At 37.8% G+C, this 18,593-nt stretch overlaps 1 protein-coding gene across 6 annotated transcripts in view; it reads right to left on the bottom strand.

Moving 5' to 3' along the window:
• Positions 1–18,593, bottom strand: part of LOC149552381 (endoribonuclease YBEY, chloroplastic-like) — a 108,611-nt gene that overhangs the window by 35,132 nt on the left and 54,886 nt on the right. For 4 of the 6 annotated variants that reach the window (XR_016352918.1, XM_089787921.1, XM_089787924.1 and 1 more), the window contains exons 8-9: positions 17,977–18,048; positions 9,373–9,492 (exon numbers count right to left, since the gene is read on the bottom strand). Coding sequence is in view for 5 of the 6 variants with exons in the window: in XM_089787921.1 (XP_089644047.1) it covers positions 9,373–9,492; positions 17,977–18,048 (192 nt within the window). In the remaining variant the exon portion in view is untranslated. The remainder of the gene's footprint in view (positions 1–9,372; positions 9,493–17,976; positions 18,049–18,593) is intronic. The other 2 variants (XM_089787922.1, XM_089787923.1) reach the window with 1 other exon arrangement.

Genomic DNA, 18,593 nt, shown 5'->3' with positions numbered 1-18,593 from the left:
CCCTACACAATTAAGATCTCCACCAGCAACTTTAACATCAAAGTGCAAAACTGCATCCACTAGTAACCTCCTTGCTACTATAGACGTGCTAATGAAGTTATGTGTGGCCCCTGTATCCAAAAACAAACCATTTGCTGCCCTTTAACCACTCCCTTAAAATGGATGAGACTACTTGTAGAAACTAATGAGAGAGTAGCAATGGTAGGTGGCTGATCTGAAACTTGTTTCTCCACCTTTCCCAACTGGGGTTGCTCATGAACACTATCCTCATCGATGTCATCAGACTTGTTAGCATCATTTTCATCATTTGAAACTACTCCAATATAATGAACCTTGCCTTTCCCACGGCATCTATGATCCGATGACCAAGGTTCCTTGCATGTAAAACATAAATTCCTCCTTAGCTCATTTCTTGACTCAAAATTAGTTTCAGGTGGATTACTCTTATTCTGATTTGAAATTTTCAGATTGGTCTTAGGTCCCTCAAAGGCTTTACGATAGGCTGAACCACCAAAGATGAGTCATCCAAATCAAGTGTCATCTTGATTGCATCCTATAAAGTACTTGGTTTCAGCCCTAGCCCTTTGACAAATCCCTTGAACCTCTCACTCAAACCTTCCATGAACAGCATTACCTTCCTATTTTATGTCGTATCTGAGACCATGGTGGATAAGTATCCAAAGTTCATCAATATAACTATCCAAAGTTCCACTGTGATTGAGCTGAGCCAACTCCCCATAGAAAACTTCTATGTCTTTCCTATCAAACTACTTATCAGTTTATTGCTAAACTCATACAAATTAATCATGCCATGATCTTGAGTGACTAAACCATGATGACCAATCATAAGCCAAACCATCCAAATGCATAGTAGCAAACTTGATTGCATCAGTTTCAGACATGGGCTTAAGCGTGAGAAAGGTATCCATTTTTTGTATCCATGCCTTGGCTGTAGTTTTCCTGCTACCATCAAATACGTGTAATGAGAGCTTGTTCATAGCATGTTTAAAATCTTTGTTTGGGGTCCTTGGCCTCCTATCATGTCAAGCTCTTAGTAATTCCCTTCGCTGGTTCATATACTAAACAAAGCCTTAGACTACCTTAACATTGTCTGGAAACAAATTCCATTCAACATATGTAGCCATGGCATCATCAAGAATGTTTCCTACTGCTCCAGCATTAACAACCTCAGCCTCACCATGATGTTCAACAAAAATTAGCATTAAAGGCTTGTTTGTGGTTTGAGTGGGTGCTACCCTACATTGTGGTGATCCAACTGCACTACTACCCACACTTTCATGGCTTTGGGGTCTTCTAGGCCTAGTATTCATCTGTTGGATAGCTTGCGTAAATTGTTGCAGAACATGAGCAACGTGATTTTGACCATCTCTAAGAGCCCTCAACATTTCCTTGGCTTCTCTATCTGCTCCCTTGATGCCATTTGGAGCTCTTTCAGCCATTGGGTGTACTCCAATGATCTCTGAAGTTGTTCGGTGTATCTAGTTACCAACACACTTAACTGCAGAGGTATGACTCAAGCATCCCAATACAAAGCAGAAAATATCACATTTGTATTCGCCTAATAAAAATTCTAACAATTGAATGTCCTCACACAATTATAATTAAAATAGAGTATTCGATGAAGCAAATACATATATAAGACTCGAAATAGTCGTAGGGGAAGAAACCTTCTATTCCCATGTCCTGTAGATTCACCCAGGCTAGTTGACGATGTCTGGGCTACCATCAAATTCCCTAACTGCATGCTATGCAGCTAAAGTGCCACAGGAACCTGAAACAATCTTTGCAACCCACCACGATGAGTCTTACACCTACAGATGCTACTCCTTGTATCACAACATCATTCGTGTGCTATTGAGAACTCAACTTGCATTACCTGCTAATCCACTAGCCAAGATATCGTGGGTTCAATCTTAGTGCAGTCCCAAAACAACAGCAACAATATACTTCAACCCGTGATAACATCAGAATGCTCAAGTTTCATTGTGAACCAAATTGGAATGATTGCATTTGGGGTTTCATCCAAATGACTGTAGATAGGATTGTTAGAAAGTAAAGTCTACTAAGAAAACTAAGACCGAGGGAGGGGTGTGAATCAGTTATCAAATCAATACAACTTTTATCAACCTTATTAAATCTTAAACATGTGATCAATATCAACAACCATAAGAAGATACACATACACAGAAACACAAGATATGTTAACTAGGGAAACCCTTGATCAAAGGGAAAACCCTAGTGGGGATGGTACCCAAAAAAGATGTATTAATATATAAATTCTTTGTAAGAGGATGGACTCTGCTAGGAGCCAATGAAATACATTTAGTACATATCAGTCCCTATTAGGAGACTTTGAATTCCTGTGAAGAGATTACAAACCTATTTGGAGTTGTGTGAATCCTGTTAGGAGTTGTAGAAGGCAAATGGACCCACTGTCCAAACAGCTTCACGGGCAAGACCACCGAACTCAATGTTCAACGCCTCTATATTATTCTTTTCAGAATAATAGAAACATAACTAATCTCAGCAACTCTAACTCTTGCTCTGTCCTCTTATCGTGTCTTTTCCGCACCAAAACACTGCTCAAATCTCAATGCCAGATCTGCAAACTCGCATTGCAATAATCCCTTTTATCGCTTACTTGCATTGAAATTCGCATTCACAAAATACTTGATCAACTTGCTATCACACACTTCCATACTTCATTACAAGGAAAACAACTTTCCTTTATACCAAGTCCTCAAAATAATTCATTGAGTTGGCCTTGAAGCTTTCCCAATTACAATTACAATAGGACCTCATTAAGATAACTCGCTACATTACATTTTTTCACAATTACATAATATTGTCGGCTCACAGTATTTATAACTCTCACACTTGCAACCTTGGACTTCGTAAACTGGCTGACGTCATCATCCGAATGTTGACATCAATAACAAACATAGTCATGAATGTAACACACAATCATGTTGTCAATCTCTCCAATACTCCAGCAATGCTAGAATACTCCCCCATAGGAATATCATCAGCATTCATGCTAACAAGGATGTTATCCTATTCTAACAAAATTGCAAAGAGGAAAGGATTACCTAAATTTGCATGCCTTCCTTCTACCCGAACATCTCCATAAACTACTCACGATATCTCCAGCGATGACCAAGAAATGTTACAATGTAACCATCATGCAAGCATTACACAATACCATCAAAGAGAGTCGGTGAGGTGGCAGCCAAGTTGGGAGAAGATGACAACAAAAAGCTACAAAAGCAGAGACCAGAACAAAGGGTCGAAAAATGGAAAGAATAACGGGTGAGGTGGAGAATTTGAAGTATAATAATCATGTCCCTTTCCACACTCAAGTCACCCCTAAATTAAACACTTAGGCCTATTGGGATGCAGACTAGGCTAAGTGCCTGCTTAGAGTTTCAGTTAACGAGAGAGGACATGACTTCTGTCATCTTATGCAGCTGAAGATTTACACTGACATGTCATTTAAATCCATTTCAAATATATAAATAATTGATATTTCCTAGAAAAAAATTGTGCCACCCCTGTCATCCCATTGAAAAAGGCCTCCCATCATAACCATCACAGAAATATATCTCACCGCCCACTGCTGACCCCATCCTATAAATAACACAAAGCTTAGGATTGAAGTAACCAATAACAGTAATCAATGCAGTCAAAAAAGAGAACTAGAAGAGTTAATAGCTGAAATCAGAATTGCCTGAAACTGTGTCAGGAGATTACTTCACATCCAGGGAATGATGTTGAAAGAGAAAGAAACAAAGTGGTCACATTTCTTGCAAACTTGGGGATTGAGTTAAATCTAAATGGGGGCCTTTTTAATCCATACCAAGTGCCCCTTTTCCAACTCTATTTTTGGAAAATACTAAAAGCATTCTTGCAGACATGCCCCTTGGAAGATAAGAGAACATCAGCTATAATTATATCTCATTAGGATTTCCTTTATATACATGGCAATAGTATGAACTATAGGGAAGTGTGTCTGCTGAATTGATTTTTTTAGGGTCAGTTGGCCTTTTCCCACTCATGTGGGTGCGTTAAACACCCACCGTCTTCTTTTTCAACCATTATGAGAACAGCAGCAGTGAGTTGGAAGGATCAAACAAAGAGTATGTATTTCTCTGCCTTGCATTTGTTTTCTTGTCTACAAGGAATAGCTGTTTTGTTTAATAGCTCACATGTCAAATCTTTGGCCTATGAATGACATTTGTTCAGGATATTACATAAAGGAAGAGAAATCTGCAAGGTTTTAGGAATCTGAACTCTCTAGAATGGAACAAGCATGTTCTGTTTGGATTCTTCTCTGGTTACAAATATTTGATCCCTGTATTAAGGCATGACGATGGATATCTCGTCGCCATGAAAAAAAATCCAAAACACTCATTACTTTGGTGCAAAGAGACATAGAAGAGAATTTGTAGGATGAGCTCACTTTGTATCTTAAGTGCAATATCAATATCTAATTTGGTATTTTGGATCTACCTATTGTTTTGAGGTTTTCACACCATCGCCCCAAATTTGGAGTGGTCCAGCGGTTTTTTTCAAATTGATAATTTCACACCTTGGGCGCCTTCGGGCCAAGGAGGGTTTTGGTTTGTTCTCACCCAGCGCTAAACTTGATTTTTTCCGGAAATTGTAATTTTATCCTTAGGCCAAAAAGAGTTCAACAACATTTTTTCGATAGTTAAAACGATATCTAGTAGGATAAATTTGCAAAATTTGGACTTAAACGAATTTTTGAAAATTTGATATAATTGTATAAGCTTGAGCATTTTCAAATGAATTTTTTTAATTTAGTCGTTTTGGAAAATCTTGAATTTTTTGGTGAAAAGGAAATTTTTGACAGTGAAACTGAAATTGGAGTTTGAATTTTGACTGCCAAGAAAAGGATTTATTTTGTTTTAAAAAAAAATTGAGATTGTATTGCAAGATTGAAATTGGATTGAATTGCAAAATTACATTAATTTGGTTGAAATTTTGCCTAGGGGATTTTAGAAATGTAAAGGAAATTGGTAATTTGAAATTGAAAATTGATTTTGGCTTGCTAAATTCGATTTTAATGATATTTTAATTGCCAAACCATTATTAAATGAAAATTTTGACATCTCCTAGGCTTACCTTATTTCTATTTTGCAATTTCTGATCAAAATTGGCAGTTAAATGGGCCAATTTCACTATAGGGCTAAGAAATTTTAATATTGCATTTAAATATGGGCTATTAATTAAGGTACTAAATTTTGTTTTCCCTCTAGGCAGGTCGGCCCACTTGGAGAGGCAAAAAGCTTGGTATAAGACGGGCTTCCCCTCCTTATTTCCTCATTCCTTTTTCCTCCTCCTTGGAGGTGTGATTTTCTTCTAAGGGAAGCAAATTTCCACCGTGGGCGATTTTTGGGGCAGATTTTTCATTTCTTGGCGGCAGTTTTCTCCTCCTTGCTTGGGCGATTTCTGCCCTAGGGCAATTTTTTGGGACAGATCCGAATTTTTGCAGAGTTGGGCAAGTTCTTTGAGGTCTGATTTCTTCATCCTTGGCAGTGATTTCTCGTTCCAAAATTGGGTGATTTTTTTGGTGAAAAGGCAATGTGATTTAGGGTCCAAGTTTTGGCAATTTTTGGGAAAATTTGTAGAACCGAAATTCTGATTTAGAGCAGATTTTTCTGCCCTAGGGCAGCGATTTCCTTCATTTTAGGCGATTTTGGCAAGGAGATCAAGATTCAGTGGTGAGCAGATTTTTTGCAAGCATTTCGTTGGCTAGGGCATCATTATTTGCAAGGAGGATTGAAATTTTCAAGATCTGATCTGAACTTGAAGAGGCCCAGTTATTGGTAAAGGCAGATTTAAGGTAAAATTCTCATTCATTTTTAGAGGTGAAGATTGGTTTTAAAAGCGAATTTCATTCCTTGTTTTTGCTTGGTTTGTTTCCCTTATCTTCTTCTTGCACTATTCATCCACCACTTCATCATTTCCATTGATAAGCTGAAGTTGGGAGATATAAGTGTAGATTTCATGATAGGACATTTGGAGAAGCAGAAATAAGCTAGACCACCCGAGGATTCAAGTTTGGAGATTGATAAGTGTAGTCCATCCTAAGGTAATGAAAAGGCAGAAATAAGTGGTAGTCCCATCCCTAGAAAAGAAGTTTGGCGATTGATAAGTGTAGAGATAAGACTTGAAGAGGTAAAAATAAGCTAGATTTTATCGATAGAAAGAAGATTGGAGATTGATAATTGCAGTCCATATCATTTAGAACGAAGGGCCAGAAATAAGTGTTTAGGATGGTAGATGTTTGTGCAAGCAAGAACTCAAAGGGAACGAATACCAAAAAAGACAAGAAAGACATGATCCCTAAGACCACCTTCTTCTCAAAAGTGAGGCAAATAAGTAATACCAATATCGGCACGGTGAACATGGTACAGTTAAAGGATAGAAGGAAGGACAGTCCCCCATGGCAAAGAAGATCTACAAGAGCCGAATTACACACACGGCAGCTTTCCCTCCTACCTTGCCTTGTCCGAAATTGGTAATGGAATGTGCATCCCAATTTGATATTGTGACGAAGTCCATCAATTTTTATCAAGGGAAGAGACTGTTGGCTAACATTAGCAGACAAGTGGTCAAAGAAGTATTTAATATTCCTCAGCATAAAGGCATGACAATGGTGATGATGGATCAGATGGCCAAGTTCTATCAGGGTAACAAAGAGGCCTACTTCATTCATGGTTACACGAAGGCAAGAAGGGAGTCACCAAGTCGTCAAAGCTCACCAAGTCAGATTTCAAGCCGGAGTACAGCGACCTTATTGTGCTTTTCAGCCGAATCATGGGCATGGCTCAAGGTATGCAATTCAAGAACTAGATGTATTATTTTATTGATGAAATTGAAAATGGAAAGATAAAGTTTGATTGGCCTAGAATCATAAGTGAAAATCTCGAGTTGCAACTTAGGACAGTACAAAATCAAAAGCAATTCTACATAGGATCCTATCTTTTCCATCTGATTGCGAGACTATATGAAAAATCTTGGACTTAAGGCCTTAGGAGTGATTGGCAATGGGCTGCGGATTTGGTTGGTGCATGAGTGCTATCCATAGCTTCATTTGCACAATACTAAAGATTAAAAAATGTTTTATGACGCCTTGCCATGAAGATAGTAAGGATATTACAAGGGACACCTGCCACGAGGCTCTCATTGGAAGCAGAAGCAAAAGTTAAGAAGTATGGGAGTTGGTTCATCCAATTTCCGCAATTCACATATATTAGAGTGGCAGGAAGTACAGTTTGTCCCACAAGACTTCCAAGGCACCCGCCAACAAGATAGTTTTGATGGAGTTGGCTAGGCAACTTGAGCATTATGACAAGATGATGAAACTTAAGGATGAGATAGGGATTACCTTCTCATTTGGAATAGACAATGATACTTGTCCCAATCCTATCGCCTTTGCAGCTGCGGAGAAAGAGTTAGAACAGTATCATCTAGGATGGTATAGAGCAAGACAAGGATTCGATCCTAATGGTCTTATCAAGGCATCTCACGAAAACACATTCAAACATATTTCTACTATAGACGATTTTTGGGCCAATGCACAAGATGGCTTTCATGTGAGGAAGCTAGCTTTCTCAAGATTGTCAGTGGGCATGATGAAGGCAATTAGATGGGAAGGCCTTGATATTCCTGATCAACTACAAGATGATGAAAATGTGATAAGAGAAGATTATGATATAGTGGATGGGACAGAGTTGGTTCCAATGGATTGGGATGATCATCAGGATCCTTCCTCAAAGGCAGTTACAAGGACAGTTAATCTACACACTGAGTCATGGTACAATGAGAAGTTAAGGCAATTACAAAGTCGGAAGGTACACCTTACTTATGAGAGGATGAAACTAGAGGAAGAAGGTTCAATTGAGTCAGTCGGACAGAAAGGTGAAGGCAGTAGCCAGCAACTAAGAGCATTTAAGAGCAAGAAGAGAAATTTGGAGGTTGAGAAAAGTAAAGAACATCAAGAGCCTCCAAATAAGAGACAAAATGCAGCACCGTCAAGGAAGCATAATTGAGGCTAGAAGCCAAGGAGATAATATAAGTGGACGAGGGGCCGCGGTAGAAGTGAGCTTTGATTTGGAATCGGGTGGTTACAGTGACAGTACCGAGTACTCTCCTCTCTCGGAGAACCAACATCGAGATGATGTGACAGTCACTAGTGAAGAAAAGGATAGGCCAATTGATATGACTTGACTCAAATTTGCAGTAATGAAGCCCTTAGATAAAATATGGAAATTCCATCAGGCAGAAGCTATTAAAAATGGTTATTCAAGGTGGCAAACTTGATGCTATTTGTGGAAGTATCAAATTGACCTTGAGTGGCTTGGAAAAGTTTGCACAAGAAGGATGAGAACCTTCTGTCACTTCTTGAGAAGTTGAGGCTAGATGAAATGGATCCCAATGTGGAAAATAACAAAGGTGTAGTGATGCAGTCCACATCTTGAGAGATAATTTAGGTGATATGGAAACTTGATATCAGCAGGTTCAAAAGTGTATATGTTTTGGACATCAGTTTATGATCATGGCTTTCAGTAGGGAGTATGGCAGGAAGATTGACAAACACATTTTGACTAACGCCTAAACTTTTTTAAATTATGCTATATATGACTGGATTTACAGACTTTACCTAAAACATCCTTCAAATTTCAAATATTTGTATCTCTATCACATCCTCAAGCAATCTGTTGGGACTACAGTTCATTGCATGCAGTTTATCTTTCAATAGAGACTTCGTATTTTGATCCATGATGCTTTCTTTATGGAAGTCAAAAGAATGCAGATTATCATTTTCTTAAGGGTCCATTTGATCTTAGTGTAAATTAAAGGAGCTCATGGCACTTTTTTTGGGTGACATTATTGAAGAAAAAGATAAAACTATTGTCTTTATAGAGTAATCATGTTGGTTTCTTCATGGAAGCCAACAATACAGATTCTCAGCCTACCCTTAAATTGTTACTTTTGACCTCCACCTGTATTAACAGTAGAGGCCCAGTCTTGAATGACTTTATCACAAAAAGTCTATAGAAATGTTTCTCTTTATGAAATATTAATAGTGTGGAAATCAACAATGCATATTCCTAACCTTTTTATTAGTTGGGATCTTTTGCTTCATGTACATTAACAGGCTCATGGCCTTTTTCTGGCTGACCTTATTGGAAAGGGAAATACCGTAGAAATACTTGGTTTAATGGAATGTTCAACGAAAGAAATTTCAATTAAATGAACAATATTATCATATTTCTGGCTGGTCCACTTCTTAATTTTTATAAATTAGATGCTAAAAAATACCTTTGGCTCAAAGTATACAGCATGAAGAGCATCAATTAATGGGTGGTCAAACAATGTAACGGTTCGATCTTCGCTAAAACCAACAAGAGGAATCTGTTGTTCCAAAGAATATAAAAATGCCTGCATTCATAGAAAATAAAAGTTTAAAAAGGTATCCTTTCGTATTTGCCAAGGTATATAATTCACTTTTTGCAACACAATGATTAGCATGCTCACAAATGCAAAAGTCAACACTACATGATCATGTTCTACCTCAGAGATATGCTTACTTGACTTCACTTTAAATAACAAGAAGCCTTCAAAAATCTAATTCATGCATGTTAAAAAAATTGAAATGTACCCCACAAATATGGAGTTGCTGACAAAGATTTAGACCCTAGAGTAATGTTCAATGCCCCCTCCCCTTCCCCTCTACCAAATTTATCCCGAAATTATTAGATCAAACTGAATATTGGCAAGGCCTTACTGGGAATCCAAGCCCCACAAAGCTGGTAGTGGTGTTGAGATGAGATTGGGCAAATCATGTGTTAGTTTGTGTTGGTTTCAGGCATCCCATTCGATAAGATGGCAGACAATTTTGGAGTTTAGCATGGAAGGATTGTGGCAAAAAGACAGAATCTGTATTACTTGTTAGTCAAAAATGTTATGAAAATATTAGCATCTCCTTGACAAAGATTCCTGGATGTCAAGCATGGTCAACAATGATGCAAGAGCATCCTAGGCTGTAAAAGCAGTCTTGCATCACCCAAAAACATTTTCTCACGTGCTTGTTTGTTTGCAAGTTCTCTTTGTAGTCAATTCATCAATCAGGTACCACAAATCACCACACTTGCACATTCTATCTCACATGTGGGAACACACATTCTGCATTAATCCATCAACATCATACTATATCTTCCAGAGATTCTGATAACTGCACATGCATATACCAATCTTTGATCCATGATCAACGATAATAGAGCAGCAAATGATTTTATTGTTATGGTACAGCATTTTTCCAAAGCATGCAATGACAAAGGAAACACTTACATGTATACTGGACCATGAAAACCATATAATGTGAACTGAATCAAGATTCAGAGATCCATCATTACCACATTCATCTTTGGAGATCCTTTAAAGTGTTTTAGCTAACTAAATGTTTTATAAGGCATCAAGTTGTGTCTCATCTTGAGGCCACTTGAGATCACTCCTAAGGCTAGAAGTTTCTATATAAACATTATCCATGATTGTTGGGAGACAGTTCAGAAGAATAGTAAGAAAAGTTAACTAGTTTTGAAGTCACCACTTTGCACTTCAATGTACTATCATCTTTACTGTAATTTGCATATTTGTAATTGAACAGCTGGGACCTAGAATGTTGTAAGCCCATTGTGGCAGATTATAATTCATTCAAGACTCAGAATCAACAAAAGTTCATGTTATTATTTCACTGCCATTGGAATTTTAATGTATAATTGTTGTCCTTTCATTTTACTACATTAATGACTAATCTTTCATTGGGTCCTTCATCCACGACTATAATAAGTGGTATCGGAGCATGGTTTTGAGTCCTTGGAAGGTTATGATTCTGCTTACAAAGCACTGATATGAGGCAGATTACACAACTGACTGTGGGCAGACCACCAACTTTGAGGCAATTTACATTAAATACAAGATGCCTCCACAAAGAGAACAAGGCATTGTGAATTGTTGGATAGATGGAAGACATATTTAAAATGATTAAGAAAATAAAGATCTGAACAGATGCTTGTTTAAATAGTCATGTAACCCTAACCCTAGAACTAAAGGGTGTGATGAAGAAAAAAAGCTAGACTTGCCAAGCAAAGTAAAACCAAAGAGGAAGACAAGTTGGAAAGAACACATGCATTGGTAAGAAAACTATAATCAGTGTTTGTAATTATTCTAGTAGTTTAAACCCTAAGGAATTGACAGATTGGATCCCAGTTATGGAAGAATATTTTAAGTAGAGGATGTTAATGATCCAAATAGAGTAACATCTGCTCAGAATAAGTGGAAGGGTATTGATGCCATCTAGCTGAGAGAAATTCATTTGGCAAGAAATAGAAGAGTAATATTTGTAGTAACTATTAGGATTGTCAAGAACATGTAGAGGGCATAGTCAATATTTGCCGTAGCTGACAGACTTTCTAAGATGGTGTATTTCATTCCACATAAGAAAAATATAGATGAATTTCTTGTAGCTGATTTAATTTTAAAAGAAGTTGTGAGGTTGCACAGATTGCCAATGAGCATAGTTTCAAATAGAGATGCTATATTGGTTAGTTACTTTTGGAAGGCTTTGAGGAAGAAAATATAGATAGACTTGAAATTCAGCTCAACATATAACACACTGACTCATGGTCCAATAGAGACCACATACTAAAATTTGGGCAACTTGTTGAGAAGTTTGGTTGGAGAAAAGGCAATAAATTGGTATATGGTTTTAGAAGTGGCAAAGTTTGCATATAAAATTTCATTGAATAGGAGTACAAGTAGTAGTCCAAGAAATGTATCAAAGTTGATTGACATCAATACTGATGAGAGAAGTGCATGAAGAAAGGAGTTTGTAGAGCACGTGAAGAAAGGACATGCAAAGGAGTCATTTGAAAATGATGAGTGATAGATATAATGAGAAAGATTATAGTTTGAGGTTGGCAAATGAAATGATGGTATATCTCAAGGAGGTAAGATTTCTAGTTGGCACATATATAACAAGTTAAATACGAAGAAATTTGTACTTTGCATAATTGTGAAGAAATTTGATTCAAGAAATGTATATGCCAAGGGTTACCAAAAGGTTTAGGCAAATCACCAATATCAAAATTTCAGATCTATCATAGTCCCATGGAGTAGAGTCAGGAGACAGTGGCACAGAAGTACAATAAAGTATTAGATACTACAACAACAAAATGAGGAGATTAAGGAAATTTCCGACAGTGGGATTGGAAGAAACACCAAAAATAGATAGTTTGATTATTCATGAAATGGAAAGGAAGGCCTAAAAATTTCGTCTTAGATTCCTCAAGTTGAGGTAGACCATCTCAGTTTCCCTATAGCCACTAGAGAGTAAGGGTCTCACTTTCAATAACCCCAAGTGATGCAAGAGCTTTCAAAGGTGTAAGAGAAACCTTGCATCACCCAATGAATATTCATTAGTCAATCATCACATATTCTACTGCACTCACACATTTTACCTTGTTGTTGGGAACAGCATTCTACATTGAGCGATCAATGTCATGTTCAATGTCCCTACGCGATGCAAGAGCTCCAAAAGGTGTAAGAGAAACCTTGCATCATCCAATGAATATTCATTATTCAATCATCACATATTCTACTGCACTCACACATCTTACCTTGTAGTTGGGAATGAGCATTCTACGTTGAGCAATCAATGTCATGTTTAATTTTGAAGAGATTCTAATCAGTACATAAGCATTTATCAATTTCTAATCTATTACTGAGCATAGTAGAAAAAAAAACAGGTTTTTATTGTTCAAGGATCATGGCACGTTTTTGAAGTGTGCAATGAGGAACAAACACAGTTATAAGTATGAACCACATCAAGATGTATTGATCCATCACTACCACAATCATCTTTGAAGATCGTTTGACACTTTTGGCCAACTACACATGTTATGAGACATGAAGTTTTACCACCTTAAGGTTGACTGAGATCACTCCCAAAGCTTTAAGTTCTATACAAACAGTTTGTGATCACTGGAAAACATTTAAGAGGAATAGAAAAAAGAGTTGTTAAGCTTTGAAGCTTAGCACTTTGCACTTCATTGCAATATCAACTGTATACTGTAATTTGTATATTTATAATCAAACAGCCAAGAACTAGCATGTTGATAATTCATTAAGAACAAAAATTCAATTAAGTTCATATTGTTATTTCATTGCTCACTGGAATTCCAGAGTGTTACAATTTCAAAAAAGGCAACAAAATGACAGATACTTTACCAAAGCTAGAAAGCTCCTTTAATCTTCACAAAGAAATCAAAGACCTTGTTGCACTAGGTTGATGCTGGTTAGAGCAGCACAAAGAAATATAATTTGAATAAAAAATTATGAATTTAAAATGGACGGCTGGATTACCTCTATGGACTCTTATAGAAATAATTTTGAAGCCCTCTGTGCTATGGAAAGGAAGGTCATGGCAAGAAAAATGCATTACTGCTAATTTCAAATTGAAAAATGTTGGTAATATCAAAATCTGCTTCCCTTGGCATGAACGTCCCTCCCTAGCTCTATCTCACATAAACAAAATGACAAATAGGTTGATGTAGTGAAACTCGTCCTGATTGTAGACAGCCAAAACTCTCTTGATGATATGTGCATAAGGCAACAAACCATTCTAGTACTTCTGTCTCCATAACTCCTTTGCAATCTTGTCAAATGAGATTAAGTAGCAGTGTGTTCATGCACAATTGGTGTTCAGGAATTTCAAAGAAGAAATAGTTATTGAATGAATGAACGAAGGATTTTAATAACGTCTATGGAGCCAAAGCAGCCTATGGGACCCGCCTGCTAACAACTAGCCTAATCCATCTGTAATCCTTTAACTAATTCGTCTCTTCTTTGGTGTATTTTGATGATCAAGTTTGCAGTCTTCTCCAACTGCATTTCTTCTAAGAGGTGGCCTATTTTGTTGTTTTCTAACATCTCTGAATACCCGGATCTGATGTCGTTGTACATCAGGCACTCCATGACAAAGTGGTGTTTTGTTTCAATTGAACTCGTGTCACAGAATAGGCAGGTCCTATCTTCCCATTACTCTTTTGGCACTTTCCATCTACCCGTCTCGCATCTCAACTGGTAAGAACTAGTTCTAAGCTAGGCATAAGCATTTTGGCCTTCCACTTAATTGTCGTGCCTAAATACACTTTTTCCTCGTGGCATGTGTTGGGGTTAAATTCCTTAATATAGTGAGATTTTTTCCTCCCCATGTGCCTTGTCCACATGATGTTATGAAATCTTTCACAAACAAATTTCCTAATTTCTTCAGTGTTATCTGGGCAGCTATGGCTGTTGACATCCTACTTTTGCATTCATTTGTTGTTTTGCTTCATCCATGTGTTTTTTCTCCTTTCTAGCTTTTCTTCAATGACTAGCTTAGGCCAATGATGATTTCCCATGCCCTGGGTTTTCTTTACGTAGCATATCAGCCGGACCATTGCAACAACTTCCAAGGTAAAGGCACCCACTTCAACTAATAAGATCTCATAAGGCAATGAGGTTTTAATTTTGAGGTTGTTGATGATAAGGTGTTTCTGTATTCTTTCTACCTGTCTCCATTTCTGATCCGATAAGCTGCTGCCCCAAATTTCGCATCCATACAAAATCACAGGTGTGACAAGCAACTCAAATAACATTTTCTTTGTCTTCCAATCCTAGAGTTCTGCATTCCTGCACTTATTCTTTAAAGAATGCAGTGCCTTCCACCCCCTCTTAGATTTGCACATTTCCCAGTTGAGTTTGTTCTAAAAGTTTATTCCCAAGTACTTGTATTCACTCACAATCTCTAGAGGGTTACCCTTAAAGAGAAAAGTGTCTAGGGGTCTCTTGTTTCTTTTCAACGAGAAGATCATAACTTTGGTTTTGTTGGTATTAACTTCCATACCCACCTTTTGGAAGAAGCTTTCCAATGCCTTCAAGTGCTCTCTCAAACCATTGGTTGTCTTGGCAATAATGATGAGATCATCTGCATATAACAATAGTTTTATCACATAACTAGCCAATTGAACCCCCTCACCACTGGCACTATCTAACCATGCTTTCAACTTGTCAATGTAAGGCGCAAACAAGGTTGGAGATAGCAGGCACCCTTGTTTGATCCCTGTGTTGCTGCTAAAGCATTCTAATAACCCATCCATAGTTCTATTATGGCCTTAACCAGTTCATATAGTCTGTGTACTACTGTCCTTAGCACCATAGGGATTCCCAGCTCTTCTATTCTTTTCCAAATTTTGTGAGGAGGTATTGTGTCAAAGGCTTTTTTGAAGTCCACAAAACAGCGAAAAGTCTCATCTCCTGGAGTGTCCCATATTTTTTCAACTAAGTATCTAAGAGTCGCCCCGTGATCAATAGTGGAGTGTTTCGGTCTTAAGCCCGCTTGTCCCTTTGCTCTTTTTTCCTCTATTTCAACCCATTTACTGATTTTTCATTCTACCATGCTTCCAAATAGCTTGCCGAGAAGGGAGTTGATCATGATGGTCCGATAGTTAAGAGGGGTTGTTCGTGTCTCCACTTTTGTAGATTGGAACCACCACACTAGTCATCCATTTTTCGGGGAACCCCTTCTCATTGGTGCTGTTAAAAATACGGTTGATATGAGGTGCAAGCAAATCAACACCCTATTTTAGATATTCAGCTTGAAGCCCATCAATATCCATCGCTTTACCTGCCACTAACCTCTTTATGCCTTGGGTGATATCATCAATGGTGAATAGATATTTTGTGTGCATAGTTATTGGGGTACCATGTTCATCTTGCTCGCATTCATAAAGCACTTTCGCATATTCCAGCCGTTGTGTTCCAATTATATTATTCTCTGCCTGCTTCTTTTTATGTCCAAGTTCATTCCAAAACTTTTTGGGGTTGTTTTCCCCGAGATTAATCAGCTCAAGTCTTCTTAAGTTCACATATTGTTCCTTCTTCTCTCTTAGCAACTTGATATAGTCCTTGTTTTTTTTATTATCCTTTTGTCCTCTCATATTGCTTTTTGCTTTCTTGCATTCATCATCAAACCACGGCTTAGCCAAGAATATATTCTTAGTGCCTCTTTTGGGTTTAGATCTTTTAAATTCCTTGAGAGCCTTGTCCACATGATGTTGTTTGGCAGCGTTTGAGTTCTTTTGCTGATTGTTAGATATCCTACTAAGAGAGTTTCTGAAAATTTCCTGATTTTCTTGTGTCATTAAGATCCTACCAGCCAAAGGACCTTTTCTTTCCTTGTAGATCTGTCGAACATTTTGTTGATCTTTTATGTGAGTGGTCAGCTTGCGTGAAATCGGCCCATGGTCCGAATTAAGATCGATTGGGCATTCCCCTATTTCAAACTCCAATATCTTTAAGGTGTGGTTTTGAAAGTAAATGATGTAACCCATTGCACTTTGTCCATTGTAGGTTTTGCAAGTGATGTTTCTTGAGTCGGGTCATTTCCTCACCCCATTGCAAATGGACCATGTTGTGAAGCCAGTAGACACCAAGTAATTCTGCCCCAAAATGATTGACCTTGCCTTTGTCATCCTGCGATGACCTCTCCCAATGTTGGGCCCCCTCTTCCTCTAACCATATCGGATCATTGTTTTCTTTGTACCCTCTTTCAAGTTTGAGAGTCTGATTATTTTCTGTCCTAGCATTAAAGTCACCTATCAGCAGAATTTCACCTAAGGCACTAAATGTAGAAATGTCCTTTTTTAGTGAGGCAAACAGGTCTTCGCGGTATTTGGGGTGCCCATTGTTCGATGAAATGGAGTCCACTTCTCGTACTGGCAAGGAGCTCTGTAGTGGCTTGCTTAGTTGGTGGATATTTAATTTTTTTCTGACAAGCGTTGTGCATTCTCATGGCCAGCTAATGTGCAAGCATGTGTTTATTTTCAGTATGCTTTCTGCCTTTATAGTTTAGTTCCACATATCACACGAGCAAAAGAATACTCTGCCTCTACCATCCCTGTTTCCTAACCAGCTAAAAGTCACAGATTCTAATGTTCAAGTTGCCAAGAAAAAACTGGACGTAAACCAGTTTAATGGACTTCAGAAGGCTGATAGGGAATATTTGGTTGACTGTAAAATTACAGAAATGCTTCTGTCTCTCTGGCTCGGGGTAACAAGTGAGCACTCAGCCCCTCAACGCCTACTCCTAGTCACTCCAGGTTCGTGCAGCCTCGCAGTAGCTATAATAGGCAGCGGGCCCACATTCGTATTTGCTCATAGAGACGGCCCAGGGCCTCTCGTCACACCAGATCCTACCCTTCAGTCCTGGAAATCTTCATATCAGTGGGCAGAGATTTGCACGTTGCTGATTTTTGCCTCCGCTCTTCAGTTTTAGATTTGCTTTGTTCTGCTCTTTTACCAGGCACCGTTTGGTGTTCCTGTTGCTGGCTGATTTTATAGTGTACTGTTGCAGTCCCTTAGACCCTCTTTGCGGTCTCTAATTGGACATTAACAAATTTATCCTATCTTATCTGTACTTCTAGAGCATGCTTCTATGGAGGTGAAATCGTAGATATTACTGAACTACCACTTTAGATTCTAAATATACTTGAGACTACAATTCTATAGGGTACAAACAATAATGTTGTAGAGATTGGTCATGCTGCAAAACTATGAATTACCAGAGGGTTGAGAAAGAGTTGCACTAACATTGTAAGGATGGATTAAGGTCAAATTTTAACACACAATTCTGATTTCTCTTCCATCTCTATCAGCATGGGAAAAATGTGCTTCTTTTCAGAGATATGGCGATGTTGGTGGCTATGTTACAAATAATAATAAATGTGACTATTCATTACAGTTTACCTTTTTAAGTAAAGCATAATATACACTACAGTGATCTAGATCCAACACTAACATCACCAATGTCACTGAAGAACACACCTCTTTGCAGATATCTGGGTCTAGATTTTTCCTGTAAAGCTCAAGGCCTTGTATCCCATAAACCAGCAAACCCTGGAAAAACCAAGCAAAAACTACTTCAAATCCAGAAAACAATTTGAAGAAATAAATTCCTTGCAAAGATGTCATTACATTTCACTAAAGAAATGAGATAATAAATCAAGCTTCAACCAGCTTATAATGTCAAGTCTGAGAAATCTAGCTAATAGTCTGATTAACATTATCAGTGAAGATGAAGATGCTAAACAACTTATTGATCATCAAAGGTCAGAAAACTGTCTCCATTAAATAGAATATTAAGATAGCTATAATTTGAGCAGAAAAGCATAGATCCATTGCGGAAAAGAAATTTTAATAATGATCACAGAGATGTCAGTCTTTTACAAAGAAAATAAGCTTGCTGTTACTGAATCAGAAATACCATATTGTTTCTCACAAAATGAATACTACAGGCAATATCTAGAAATTGGGATGTCCGATTTGTATTCTCAAATGCAATCTACAGAAGCACTTTGCTAGGTGAAGTTTCTCTAAGTTTGCTCCTTTGCGATCAGCTTCAAACTATCTTGCAGCCCCGCGCAATGCTAATGTCTCCTGCT

This window comes from Cupressus sempervirens, chromosome 6 (assembly GCF_028749045.1).
Source record: "Cupressus sempervirens isolate cs-2001-9-10 chromosome 6, ASM2874904v1, whole genome shotgun sequence".
Lineage (NCBI taxonomy): Eukaryota > Viridiplantae > Streptophyta > Pinopsida > Cupressales > Cupressaceae > Cupressus > Cupressus sempervirens.
Note: the sequence above shows the minus strand (reverse complement) of the source record. Positions and strands in the feature narration are given on the sequence as shown.